General features: G+C 31.4%; 1 protein-coding gene across 1 annotated transcript in view; it reads right to left on the bottom strand.

Moving 5' to 3' along the window:
- The window catches only part of LOC124369436, a 139,757-nt gene that overhangs the window by 26,357 nt on the left and 97,746 nt on the right, over window positions 1-15,654 (bottom strand). The window contains exons 7-10 of the mRNA XM_046827442.1: window positions 13,823-13,951; window positions 10,581-10,749; window positions 6,949-7,118; window positions 5,091-5,258 (exon numbers count right to left, since the gene is read on the bottom strand). Coding sequence (XP_046683398.1) covers window positions 5,091-5,258; window positions 6,949-7,118; window positions 10,581-10,749; window positions 13,823-13,951 — 636 coding nt within the window. The remainder of the gene's footprint in view (window positions 1-5,090; window positions 5,259-6,948; window positions 7,119-10,580; window positions 10,750-13,822; window positions 13,952-15,654) is intronic.

The following is a 15,654-nucleotide window of genomic DNA, read 5'->3' on the forward strand; positions in this document are numbered from 1 at the left end:
AGTACATTGGGCTTAGATATTACTAAACTCGTTGGCCAAGTTTATGATAGGAGCTCCACATTCAGTGGACATATAACTGGAGTCCATCAGTTACAGCATTTTAGCATATGAATCCAAACACTATATGTATTCAATGTACATCCTATAGGATAAATTTTATTTTAAGTAATTCATTTAATCTTCCTTGTGTAAGAAACTGTCTAGATACTTTAAATTATATATCGAACATTCTTAGGAAAATGTACTGTGTAATGCTGGTGATGCATTGAAGACCAATATTTCTAAGCTAATCCCTGAGAGTAAAAAACTTGCCTTTTGGGATTTTGTGAGACTAAGTTCACTGAGCGGCAGGAAGCCATCAATATATTTATGGAGCTCATTCCAGCTATAATAGCCACTCTTCAAAAATTGTTTGAAAGTAAGAGGGCAGTATCATCATCAGCCACATATCTTCTCTGAGGAATTGAGAAGAGGAGTTTTTTCATCTCACAAGGTACTTGCAAGTTTTTATATAGCCTCTTATATAAGTACCATCAAAAAGTCAAAAGTGATTTATCATGGCTATGTTGATAATGTGATAAATACCTTACAAAATCGACGTCAAACGAATGAAGAAGGCATTGAAAAGGACATTCAAGACTTTTCTGCATTATTCAAGAAGGCACAAACCCTGATGAAAGATCACTTTAATACAGAAATAAGTATTTTTTGAAATTTTATTTTGACAATGGAAGAATTGTGAAGAAAAAAGGATTTTTCTGCATATTTTCCATTGTTCAGTGATATATAAGATCAGTAAAACTACATTTCGAGATCTGCAATCTGATCTATTCTTCAGGTACATAAGTAACCTAACATATAATTAAAATCTAGGTTAAAGTAAACAAATTATACCAGAGCGTTGTGATTTGCATAAGTCAGGAAACAAAAACACCATGTTTTGTGTCAACTTCACTAACTCTAAAAAATTAAAACTGAACTACAGAATAAGAATTCCTCGACAGTCCATGTACCAAACAAAGAGAGACATTACCCTTCACATCAACGCAGAGGAGTATTACAGAAGAACAATATTCAAACTGTGAGAACAATATTCAAACCGTGCATAGACCCGCTTATTTCTGGTTTTGTAGATCGCTTTGGTGTAAACAAACCACTGTTAAAATAAGAGCCTTTGATGCACTGCTACCAAAAATGCAGATGCAACCAATTTAAAGTCGTTAAGTGACCTTGAACTGTTCTATGAAGATAGAGAATCACAATCAATTATGGAATCTGAGTACCTACTGTGGTCTAGAAAATGGTTTGATGTTCAAGACAATAATAAACCAAAACAAATCATGGCATCTTGAGCAGCTGTGATCAACTATTCTACCCTAACATAAACTACTTGTCTCACAACTTAGCCAGTATCTTTGCTGAAGTTGGGAGATCATTTTTTGCTACTGAAGAGTATATAAATGTAACTTAGAAATTCCATGGAAAATGATCGACTTACGGGATTAGTTCTACTATCAGTGCATTACCCAGCTCCCATAACATCAAGCAGGATACTTGACGAGGTGTCAAGATCAGGGGTGAGAAGGATATTGTTGTAAGATGAAGTCAGAAGCTTACTTGTTTAGTTCAAATGTTTGGACCAAATTGCCATTCTAATATTTATTAGGTATTAACCTTGAATTAATAAAGGGTTTCATACTATAAATTGTTGTCTAAAAGTAGTGTTTAGACAATATATTTTTTTCAACTTTCTTAGGGAGCACGCCTGGACACTCCTTTTTTTGGTGATTATTACACCCTCTACTCCTGTTATGGTCCCCCATTCTGAAATAATTTCTTGGCTACACCACTGTCTGGTGAAGAATCAGGAGGTTCTGACGGCAGTTTTGGTAAATGAAGATGATGCTGAAATTGATCATGGTGGACAAGAAACACGCTTCATGTATGCTGATTATGGAGCTACTCTGTGCCGCGGCTAATAAACCTGACAGCACCGTTAAAAACTTCACTTAAAGGGTTAGCAGGTTTCTGTTGACTGAAGTATGAGAAATACAGGCACAAACTATGTCCTGCACACTGTATGTCCATTACAAAAAAATCATATCTCCAAACAATATTTTTTACTGTTATGAACTAAATTATTCATGACCTTAAAATTTTTGTAATAAAATCAAAACATATTATAAGTTTTTAAAATGGATATGAGGGAGCGAATATATTCAGTGTCTCCTCTTACTGATGCTATGTAGTTTACTTATACGAGTATAACCATGTCCAAAGCACTTGAGATTTTGTGACATGGTATTTCATTATCACTATTTCTTGCAATGAATTCAGAGTCTTTGAGGAATATCTTTTATATCCTTTTCTGTTCAATTGTATGTAACGAATGGAACGACAGCATTTCACAAAACATCCTCATTACTGTTATGAAAGATGTGCATTATTATTAAAAGATGCAAATGTGTGTCATATCCTAGTATTGTAAGAAACATTCGGAAACACTCAGTGTGTACAGTTAGATACATATTACATAACAAAATATGTAAAGGCTGTTATAACATTCTGGTGATTACTGCTGCTCAGATTCAGTTAAATCAACAATCCCCTTAGTACTGTAAAGATATCCATTACATAATAGCTGTTTTAACATCAGTCTTAGGGCAAACATGCAAAATTAATTCTGTAACTCCTTATGTGTTGTATGTAATTTTAGCGAATATTTTATACTTAAACCAAAAATCATTTGATTTGGATAGTGCTATTTTGTCTCCTACAAAATTCAAGAGAGTTTTTTATGCTTATGTAGGCACCAACATCCTCCTATATATTTTTTTGGTATAATTTAATCCAGACAGGAAGTTAGTTCTCTTTGTGTGTAAGCTTCACACTGATGACTTAGTTCATACTAATTCTGTAATAATTAATCTAAAATTAATAATACGAATATAAGATTTCATTGAGTAACTATATACTGGGATCTAATTTAAAACCCAAAAAGACAACATTGCAGGTTCAGTATGAACGTGATACTATTTAAAAAGTTATGTGGTAAAATGTGTTCAGAAAAGGTTATAGAAGGAAGAATTTTAATCTAAACTTCTTCATATGTGCTCATAGTAATTTTTACGTATGAAGATTTTGGTTCATTCAAATGTGTGACTTAATGTAATGTTTACATTTTAAATATGGTACTGCATGAAAAAAATCAATAACATTTTCTTTAAGATCATAATAACATTTTGGCTCCCATGTAGCACAGTGTCTATAGTCTTGGGCTATACAGAAGTGTCAATATGTGGAGTAAATGTGTTATGAACTAACCACAGCTAAAATTGGAAATGTTTTGTGGCTCTAACATTGATTATATAGTACAATAGTATATATCCAAGCTGGAATATTTACAGTGAGCCGGGTCATTAAAAAAATATCAATAGCTTAAATCCATAGCTTGCTATCATATTACAGATGTTTTGATGGTACGATAAATATTTTTATCAAATTTATTTGTTATATCCACTTAACTTTAAAATCAAATGTTAAAAAAAATATAATTTATGTGTAAATTTATCAAACACATTCCATATATATAGTGGCTCAGCTAGTGGGGTATAGGGATCACTGCATGATATATCTATCACCCATGGCAGTATGCGCACACGCACACGTATTTTCTGGATGAAATATCATCTAATTGTGTCTTTATTTTTAAAATGAGCATGATTTTTATTGAATCTGAGGTTTCCATGGTCATGTAGACCTCATTCAATAATCTTTCGACTTGTCCTAGTCACTCTGGTTTTTATACCATAAAACAAAAAAAAAACAAGCTTGTTTATTTTTGTTCTGGACAGCTGACGATGACAGCTGTTGTGCAGTACAAAAATAAACACTTTCCTTGTCATATGAAGCTCTTATTCTAACCATGTTTTATAATTATTTTCTGTAGAATTGCATTGTACTTTATAAATTATTTTATGCATTTGGACTGTTTGCTTCAAATTTCAAAATTTATGCAATTATGTGCATTTTGCTGAGCACAACGGCTACAAATGTGAGCGAGCACACTCAAATGTGAACTGAATTTTCTCAAATTTTAGATTATCGAGTAACTAATGAAAATTTATCACTCCTAAATCAATGTATATGTTTTATTTATTTGTCTTCTTACACTTAAATTTTGTAAAATTTAATTTAATAATAAACCTTTTAGTAGACATATAATGCAAGCAGATTTTTTCATTTTTCTAATACGCTTTTGGAAAGGAGTGCAGCCCCACAGGCCCTCGGAATATGTTGATAACTTCTATATCTATTATATCTTCTGAGTCTTCTTCACATGCAACTGTAAGTACTTGCAAATAATCAGGATCTCTTTTGCTAATTAGTTACTAAGTTTACAACACAATTTATGCTAGAATTCAGTTCTTTTTAATTACAATAAAGTATTTACCTTAAAGTTATCTAATTTTATTTTTCAATTTTGCATACTGAATATTATATAAGAGTAATATAGTTTTATTTTTAATCTACAATGAAAACTTTGAGATTTAAAAATACATATCTTAGCATATTAATTTCCTTATGATAAACAACTATATGATAAACAACAAATAATAGAATATTTGCTCACAAATGCTTTAATGAACATTTTGATAATATATATTTTGCAAATGAAGTTATTACATTTTTGTAAATATTTGTAAAATACTCAATACTCAATACCACTTTGTGGGCACTAAACTTTCACTTATTATAATGCAAATTTGTGAGACAGAAAAAACCTCAAATGGTTAATGTGAGGAAAGTATTCTTGAGACACTTTATGAATTCAGTTCATTGTTTGAGATCTAAACTATATATAAATCCTGTTTTCCAAGTATGTTTAAATCGACGAAAAAGTTATTTGAATTTTAAAGTTTGAGTGTTATTAGGACACAATGAAGTTTATAAACATTTTAAAATAAATGTTTGATGACCAACTCTTTAACTGAATGGCTTTTAGGTATGCAATAAAATATATTTTAGAAATATTCTGACGGATAGTTAACATAATTAATTGCTGATTGATAGTGTGAAAGAAAACCAACCCCCATAAAGCAGACAAACTCATCATTGCAGACAGTCTTGTTGGGTTTGTTGATGGAGGGTGGGCAATAAGGTCCACGGCCATCGCAGAAACTGGAGTCTCTGCAGCCGTTGTCATCACGACACTTATCCCCAAACTTCAGCTGGCATTCAGATGTACAGCAGGGTCCCTGAACATTACATTTATATTTTACTCAGCTGTCCAAATGAAACAGAAATGATAGAAAACTAAATATCATCATATTATATTATTTTTATTTTTGATTGCTGTAAATGATTTCCCTGACAATGTTTCATGTTCATTAGTTTTATGTGCTGATACTATCTATAGCTCTCCTGCATTATAATAGAAGCTTCGATGAACTGATAAGGGAGGAGGGGAATTCATAATAAAAAAAACTGAAAAATAATATATTTTCTTTAAATTATATACAATTTATGAAGATGTTAAACCTGTTAAGGTATTAGGAATACATCTGGAAAGTAGACTGGTTGGGACCATAATATTGAACAATTATGTCAGAAATTATCAAGAGTTGTCCATCTATTTCGTAAATTAAGAAAAAGTATTACCTTAGACGTGCTAATTTCAACTTATTATGCTTTCTTTACTCACATTTAAGATATGGAATAATATTGTGGGGCAATATTAGTGGTGTACAAAAAGCTTTCAAATGGCATAAAAAAGCATTGAGAGCTATTAAGAATGTACCTGAAAAAGAAACATGTGTACCAATTTTTAAGGAACTAAAAATAATGAAAATTTCAAATTTACATGTTTATTGTTGTTAAGTGAATGTTAAAGAGTTGTTATATAATTTTTTAACTAGAAAGGAAATTCATAGTTATTTTACCAGAAAAAACCAGATTTACCTACTGCCAAAGTTGAAAAAAGTAAAAGCAGCCACATATATATGAAAATTAAGCTATTTAACAAATTACCGGAAACAGCATGGTCTGTACCTATAAACAGAGTTAAAATAGTAGTGGAAAGCTGGTTAAAAGAGAATGTATTTTATTCTGTTGATAGTTTTTTAGCTTGTGCTACTAGCACTATACATTTTTTAACTACATATACTGTTTTTTTTTGTTTTATTTATTTCTGTTTGTGTATAAATTTATGTATGTGTTATTGTTTTTTATAGTTTTAGTATAGATTATTTATATTTATTTAATTATTATTTAGTATAGATTATTTATAAACTTATTTCATTATTATAACTTCATTGTTAACTGTTATTACCTTATAGATAACTACTGAGAATTTGACAACTGTCATTTAGACAGAGATTTATATTAAGAAAGCGGTTAATTGTAAATCTGATTTTTTCAATTGCACAATGTGTTTAAAGACAATAAAATTTCTTGATTCCTGGTAATTTCTTATATTAAGTCCTTTTCTAATGCATATTTAAAAATTATAGTCAAAGAGACTGTTAAACCTTGCTCTACACAGTATGCCATAGCATAATGCAAAATGACAAAAAAAGAAATATTCATGTAATGCAAAATGTAAACATAATACAACGAAACTCCAAAATCAAAAAAAATTCAAAGAAGTGTTACTAAACATACTAAAATTTATATCAAGTAAATGGCTGCTCCTAATTTCAGATGTTCCTGCAAAAACACCTGCACATAACTAAATCTTCAAAACCGGAAGTAGAGTGAAAAAAATCAAACAGACACATGATCAGGCTGTATATATATATATATATATATATATATATATATATATATATATATATATATAAACCTATATATATGCAAAGTGTTACCCAAAAGTGTATTAAAAGACAAACTGACATAGAATTGCAAGGATAGATGAAAACCCCCAAGTGGTGTAAGGTGTTTACAAACCTGAGATGGGCTACAGAGACTGTTGGGTGTGAGGTGACAGGGAGGCTCATCTGGTGGAGGATAGCCTCGCTGTGGATAGCAGCAGCTGTCTCTGCAGTCATCCTCCCAACCACAGTCACACTGTTCACCTTCTTCCACCACTCCGTTTCCGCAAATCGCTGCTTGAGGTTCTGAAAAGCACCATAGCTTGTTTATTTGGTATAGTAACTAAGATAAGATTTTAACACCAACAGGAAAAGAAAGTAACATAACTGTTTTTGCTATCATGGGCAACAAATAAAATATAAGGTTGACAGGAGTGAACATGCTCGATATATCTCTTCTTTCTTCTACTAGTTATTTGTTTCTAGTTCAATGCTAGTTGAAAGTGATCTAATCTTGCATTAGGAAACGTCTTAACTTTCAGAGGAAGTACCGTTTCAAACTGAAATTTCTGTCCGAACTAATAAAAAATCAGCAATAAGAACTATTTTAACCACAGATTTGTGTCATCAACATTATGGTGGTGGGTGCACAACCTGGATATGTGATATGTCATCATGATGAAAATTGTTATAATGAGATAATTTCCTGAAAGAACTTTCCTTTATTAAGAAACCAATTGTTAAAGGAGATTGAATAATATAACACTCTAGGATTGTATCTGCCTGGTTGTATTAGAAGAACACTTGTAGCTAGTAAAATAAAAATGAAGAAAGGTTTTTCTGAATAAATTATATTACGAAACAATTAAATACTCTCATATAATGTGTAAAGCTGACTATTGAGAATGAGATTGACCATTACCATTTTCGGAGAGTGAAATGTTTTTTTTTTTTTTTTATTCCTGCAAACGCAGTTATGATAATCAAACCAATAGTTTTATGAAAACTATATTATACATATTTACAAGCTGTGCATCAACACCTCTAAAAGTAAATGAGGTTTTCATTTTAAGTTATTGAAAAGAAATTGCTGATTAGTTGACAATTGCTATCCAGGGAATCCCTGTATGGGAACAATATTTCATATCATGGCATGGTAAAACAGTTGATTATTGAAGTTGATTGATGTAAGCTTCCATTTCTTGTCTGATCTTAGTTCTTGCCATTGTTTACCACATCCATGTAGATACAAACATGTTATTTCCTCTTCTGCTCAGTTATTACTAGGCGAACAATAACAAATATTTCCAAAAGCAATTCTGTCAATATCACACACCAGAAAAATTGTAAAAGAACTTAATTTTTATGTAAGAATATTTCAATATTAAATGACAAAAATAAAGAGTTTTGTTATATTTGCATTTTTATTTATACCATGTGTGTTTCTTTCACTACAATATGTGTATACATGTTATGTATTCTGTTAGCTTATATAGTACATTAAGGAGATAAAACTATGAAAAATACATAAAATTAAAGTAAAATTGCTTTATTTGAGGTTGTTTATACAACTTCCCGTAAAACATTTCATAAATAAAACCGTTATTACATTCAGACAGAACTGATTGTATCTTTTCATTTATGGTAAAAATTGGGACTTTTTATATATTGCATTTCTTTTGAAACACAGACAGAAGAAAATTGTGCTTAAGAATTGTCTTGTAAAATTATAAAACAAAATTCATTACTTTCACTCATTATTTAACATTAGCTTGTAAAGAGATAAACAGGGTAACAATTTTTAACTATTAACATTGCACAGGTCTAGGGATAATGTTTCAAAGTTATGTGGCTAGGATTTATTTGTTATGTACATAGAATATTGAATGTATTTATAAAAATCTGGAAAAAAACATTGAGCACAGATCCATGCTCCATGCTCTGGCGAAATTTCATAAAACAATATTAATTTAATTGAAAAAGGAATAAACAATTATTTGTTGTGTTTTAATACAAGGCCAAATTCAATATATTGGACTAATCAACGTCCTTGCACGAGTGTTTATCCTTACATCAAGCAAGATCTGATAGGAACTAGATGTGTGTGTGTGTGTGTGTGTTTGTGAACTAGAGTAATGAAAGCAAAACTTATAGAGGTAATATATTTATAAAAATGTCTTCCAACATTTCATTACAGAGGAAAATTCTCAGGATGGTACCAAATAAATAAAAAATAGTGTACTGTAAAATTGAAGTGAGTAATGAACAGGATTTTGGAGTCTGTCTGGTTGTCAATCGTCCCACTGTAAAATAGAACGGCTAACTATTTTTCTTTAAAAAATTTTTTTTCTTTAACCCTTTTAACCCCAGCCATTAAATCAAGTGATGTGCCAGAAATCCCAAGCCATTTTCAGACAAAATGTAAGGGTTTTGTAAAAAATTCATAACTCAGTTATTTTTTAAGATATTTAGGTAATTCTTTTTTTGTTTTACTTCTTTATACATTTAGCTTACAGACATATACAAATAAAATTATTATTTTGAAAGTAATTTCTTTTACATACATATGAATATATAAAAAATAAATAAAAATGAAAAAATTTCAAGTTTGATCATGGAAACCATATAGATAAAAAAATGTTTGACACAAAAATACCCATTTACTTTATGATATATTTAATCCTTAATAAAAGGAAACAAAAATTATAGGCCTACCTGATTTACAAGTGGAGTAACATCAATTTATGTAAAGCCGTGTAAATTTTTCTTTTTGCCATTTTTGGGCAAGGCAACGTAACAAGGCCTTTAAAATTCACTGTACTTAAAATAAACATAAAACCAAAGTTATTTCTGACAAAATAACTAAAACTGTTCATAATCTAAATTTAAAATAAGTTTTAAAACAATATTTACATCACTACAAAATGTAAATTTTCAAGATATCCATCACTCAAATCGTCGTCACTAATCACATCTACACCATTTGCAACTAGGTTACTAATTAGTGTATTTTCACTTACGGCAGACTTTGAACGATGTCTTTTACTCATTTTGAAATCAAACAAATAATAAACTAAACTTTAACTGCCGTACTTTACACTGATTTAACCTAAAACTGTGAAGAACAGCTGATATACGTGATATACAGCTGTCTGCAACAAGCGTGAGCAGTCAGTCGAGACGAACTGCAATTTCTCAGTCACAGACTGACAAAATACGAAGTCAAACCATTACAAACTAATATATTTCGATGCAAAATATCTTTGTGCACAAGTCTGTGAAATTTCAAAGCATTTGGTGAAAAAGGTGGCCAGTAAAGTAATAAAAAGTGCACGTCCGCACTATACGGACGTCGGGAGTTGACGCCATTTTTACGACGTCCGTATAGTACGGACGTCGGGGTTAAAAGGGTTAAGAATTTACGTTAAAAAACAAATTTTACTATTATTATTAGACCCTTTTCGGTTAAGAATTGTTCAGCAATCCTCAACAGTTTGGACCGAATGAAGAGCTTAATGAAACCATGGTATAAAGGAGGAAATTACTTTTAATACTAAATCTGTATAATTTTCTATTTTTTAAACTGTTCTCATTGAAAATTCAAAATTTGGTATTGCAATATCTGACTTTTACAAGGATAGAATAATCAAATAAACGTATAATTGTTTGCCTGTTGAAACAGTTAGAGGCTATGATGCTTTGGAGCTTCATTTAACAATGTTATTACTGTATAAACTTGTTTCTGTGAAACATTTCATGCCTTCTTACCTGTGAAGCAGCCCTTTGGTGAGCGAGCCTTAGCATTCAACACAGGGTTGATACTGTTCAGACTGCATGGAGAGAACTGGTTGTTATTTTTCTTGTCTCCTGATGTTGCTCTGGCAAACATTATGTAATTGCCATCTTCTCCACCAGGAGTGCAACTATCTGGATCATGCTGTAAGAGTCAAATACATTGAGCTAAATGATGAATTAAGGTTATACTTATCCGATTAAATCAACAGACTTTTCCTTTGAACTTCTTTAACAAATTACACTAGATTTAAATAAATAAAACTTAGTAATAGTTTATAGTAATCAAGTGGTGTTCCATATAATACAAAATTTAATATATTAATGCCCCTCGTTGCCTCAAAGACTGACTTTGAACACATGGTTTGAAAAAATCACTGACAACTAAAAACCCACATAATGAACATCAATATGATACGTGTATAAAGGCAATAAAGAATCAAGTACACAAAGAGATGAGATAACTTACATGAGGGAGTAAACTAGTCTCTTATGTTGGTGATGCATATCAAATTGATTCAGACCTTTTAATAAGCTTCATTTAAATGAAGAAGTAGTTTAAAGTTACATTTAAAATGAGATTAAGTTATGTGAATTATGATAATCAATTATATCAGTTGAACTATCAACAAAGATGAAGAAAAATACCAGATCAAGTTTTAAAACCTTGGTGTGTTGTATTGCATCCAATCCAGTAGGTAACTACAAAATCTGATGATCCAGCTATAAACAAAGCAAATAAAATGTTATTCAGTTACTGATAGTGAATAAGTAGTGCTTTAATTTTGAGGGGGGAAAACAGCAGGGTTGGTAATTTTGTCTAGAGACTATTGAAATGATTTTCATAGTTTGTATGTGTTCTAAAAATTTATAATCACATATATTAGTTTAAATTCACTATTTTTTCTAATTTTGCCATTCCACTACGGATGTCCAATGACATCCATGTGGGAAACAATGTGTTTCCAGTGTGATAAGTGAGACACATGCATGGTCTAGAAGCTTCTTGTAACAACGTGTGAGTATTTTTTGTTGTATGTTTTGGGGACATTTTGTAAACCAGTAAAGGTTTTCTGATAATTTCCCACTTGAAGGCAATAGTGTTCTTTCCTGGTGAACAAATTGCATAATCATCTCCGCCCTCAGTGATACGTAGTAATATTTTGCCGGTTAAAGGCGCATGAAAAACTTTTACTGGAGGCCACAAACTTCTAATCCTAATGCAGTAATACAGGATGGAGTGCAGAACTTTGAGTTTTCACAACTTTAAAAAATTACATAAGGTTTTGAAAACATTGAAACAACCTATCTAGCAAGGGTCTTGCTATATAGATAACACACTATTTTGCCTATAATGTACAGTTAAAGAATTGGCCATTGTCATAATCACATATCATATGGTACATGTTTCCTCCGAAAAACTCAAAAAAACCTGCCTGAACAGTTGTAATCTCATTAAGAACGTGCAAACGTTTTCATGTAAAAACATTGTCCGAGGGCATTTGAGGATGGGTTTTGCTGATAACGATACTTAAATGTATTTATTCAAGCCAATCATATCTCATAGTCAACTATACATGGTATCAACTACAATACTGCACATTACTTTGTCATTTTGCACTCTCGATTCTGTTGACAGTGCGGCAAATCACTCTAATTACTTACTCAACATCCTGGAGCATTCTGAATTCTTAATTACTGGTAAATCAAACTATATAGACACTCTTAAGGATTCTATCCAAACCTTGGTGGTCTCACATCTTTTGATAAAGAGAACAGAGCAATCAGACTTATACACAGTTAAAAAGATTTAATACTACATCAGTCACTATAAAAATTGCTCAATTTCTATCAATACAGGACAATGGGATGGTTCTGACTGTCTTGCTGGTTTATAAAATATTGATAACAGGTAGGCCTGCACAACTTGAAAAGTAATTAAGTATTCTATTACATTTAAAAGAGTGGTGTGGTACCCACAACATGGGATCTTGTCTTAATCGTAAAAGAAGACAATTAAGACAAGATCCCATAGTGTTGTAAGTTTTAGATATTATTAGTAGGTAGTAAAATATTCTACCGCTAAATGCAGAAATTTCTGCAACCGCTGTATTTCTGCATTTAGCGGTAGAATATTTTACTACCTACTAATAATATCTAAAACTTACAACACTGGAAACAAAACTAAAAAAGAATATGATTTGACGTAGTAGTACAATGTTGAAATAGCCTGATGGCATATGTAGAAGGATTATTTGTACGTATAAATAGTGACAATCCAGTATCACTAGTATCTGTAAGGGTCTGATTTCTAAATTTGGTGTAAAAACTTTCTCTACGATAGCAGCTACAGATCTCCAGCCCACATATTTATTTATACTTAAAAAATGCAATGTTTCTGAAAATATAGGTATTTATACAGTGCTAAATAATCTCAAGCTTTTTTAAACAATATTACTCAAAGTTAAAATAATGATGGCTGAGAATGAATAGACTCCTAAAATGGCCTGCTTCTTGAGTGACAGTATAGTCTGGATGGCTAAGGTTGGGCATAGGACCTGCCTCCATTCAAGATCCCATGAGGAGAGATAACTGGCAATATCTCAGTCATTTTACCTTGGAAGAAGAGGATGCTGGGTCTGCTCCAACCTCTTCCAGTTAAAGCGGGTAAGAGAAGCCATACTCCTGATATTTAGGCATTAACAAATCTTTAACCTTAGAGGAGTGCCACCCACTCCAATAGCTATCCTCTGCAGTAAACTAGACCTATTGACCAGCCCTTTTGACCCAACATTTTGACAATAATTGCGGTTACTGATGTGTCGTTCCTAGGCATCAGTGGAAGAATTCCCCCAGGAGGGTTCACTTCTGGCTGGTTTATATCAGCCAATAGAATCAACACTGGTTACAGCAAAGACCAATGTGTCTTTTAAATCTAAACTGAACACATCAAATGGCATTTGGTTTCAATCAAACCGGTTCAATAATAACAAGAAATCTCATAGACTGTTGATAATTTGTGAAAGCGAGTAAGAAGCTTTATGCATCCCTTGGATTATTCTTAACTAATCAACCAAAGAAGTCTATAATGGATAAAGTAGGTTTGAGCTTCATATTGATGGGGTTTTATACATCTAAACATAAATTGTAAGGTTCAATAAGTCTGAAGATAATTTTAGCAGTTTAGTAAGACATTTGTCTGTTCTATGTATACTTACAGGAGATCCAAAGTTGTGGCCAATCTCATGGGCTAGAGTCACATGAGAGACAGCCGGAGGAACGTGTTTGCCGTAGTTGAGTAGTGTTACTATCCCCGTATTCAGACTCTTCATACTGCCTCGATAGTGCTGAAAAATTATACGCTATTTAACAAGCTTCAAATACCCTATTGAGGGATCAAGTATTGAGCTGGTTTTTAACTTAAATACTATGTTCACTCCTTTAATTTAAAACACAAATCGGGTTTTCTTTTTGCTAGAATTATAGATAAGGCAGGTGAACCTAAAGTACATAGACTGGCAAACTGAGTATCGGTTTTAAAGTTTTATTAAAACATGAAAAATATTTTATACCTAAAAAAGTGACATGTCCATTTGAGGAAACTTTTGGCTAACTCCACACCCTTTGTTCTTTTCCTTTGCCCTTAAGTATATTTAGTTGAAATGTATAACATCCAGGCTTCGTCCTCACTGCCTATTCTCATGTCTTGGATATTTTTGATGTCTTGTTACCAATACACCTCCTTGAGATAAATTGGTTTCTTATAAACATACTTTTTTACATTTTGCTACAATTCTTGATTTTATTCTTGCCAGATATGCTGCTGAAACTTTTCTAAATTTGACCAGCATTGGCAGTTATGGGATCCTGGGCAAGTCTTGGTTACGTATCTATTAATCTGCATGCTGCTATTCTGCACGATTTCTGCAAGGAAATTGCTCATGATGATCCACTCAAGTTTCGATATAATTAAAAAAGTACAAACATAACATAAATAATTTTACAAGTTAAATATTGTTATATTTTTTGTATCAAGATAATTCATAATGAAATAACAATACTTTTAAAAGGAAAATTGTTATAAACATTATAAACGTACAATACATTTTTTCTGTAAAACACATAAGAATTTACTATTTAGGCTATAAGTTTGGTCAATACAATGACAAAAATCACAGGAATCATCAGTTTATCATCATGATCATAACAATTCCTGAGTATTTTTACAGAATTTAATTTTATAATTCTAATATTTTTTTAGTTTTTTATTATATTTTACTATAATTTGTTTCACTTGAATGATATATTTCTTCATTATAGTTTTCAAAACTGATCATGTAAGGAGACTGAAACATAACACTTTACCATAATAATCGACCATAAGTTAATTCCCGTTGTTCAGTTGTGTTCTATTATTGTATGGCTTTTATTTTTGTAACCTTACTTTATTAAAGGAGCGAGGCCCATGGTGGTTGCTCCGTTTCAACCTAAGATCGGCCCTGGGAGCAAGAAAGCTGGGACTTGTCATAATACCTGATGGTTCTGTACGCCCTTACTTTAGATTTGATGCCTTTACGAATTAATTCTCTTTAAAGTATTATACAACAAATAATAAATTAAAGAAAGAATAGAAGTCATTTTTCAAATAAAAGAATTTTATTTTTAATCTCTTAATAAATTTTGATGAAAAGTTTGTAATCACTGTATATGGAGCTAAGTATTTGTTTTCAATAAAGCTCTGGCCATTTTCAAACTACAGAAAATTTATTCAAGTACTTTTTTTAATTCAAAATGAATTGACGCAATATTCATTCTGAAATTAATTTGCAAATTAATTAAGTTCAACACGGTGGCAATAAGTTGAACATGACATGATAATATAAAACGTGTTTGTATTCAGCAACACAACATCTGCTCTGGAACACTGTACAGATCTGATTAGTATGTTAGCTGATTGTGGTCATATTTTGCTAGCATAAACCCGCTTGCACTCAGGCTGTACTCTCACATATTGGCGTTTCTTTATTTATGGTTGGTATTCATTGATTTT

This window comes from Homalodisca vitripennis, chromosome X, assembly GCF_021130785.1.
Source record: "Homalodisca vitripennis isolate AUS2020 chromosome X, UT_GWSS_2.1, whole genome shotgun sequence".
NCBI lineage: Eukaryota > Metazoa > Arthropoda > Insecta > Hemiptera > Cicadellidae > Homalodisca > Homalodisca vitripennis.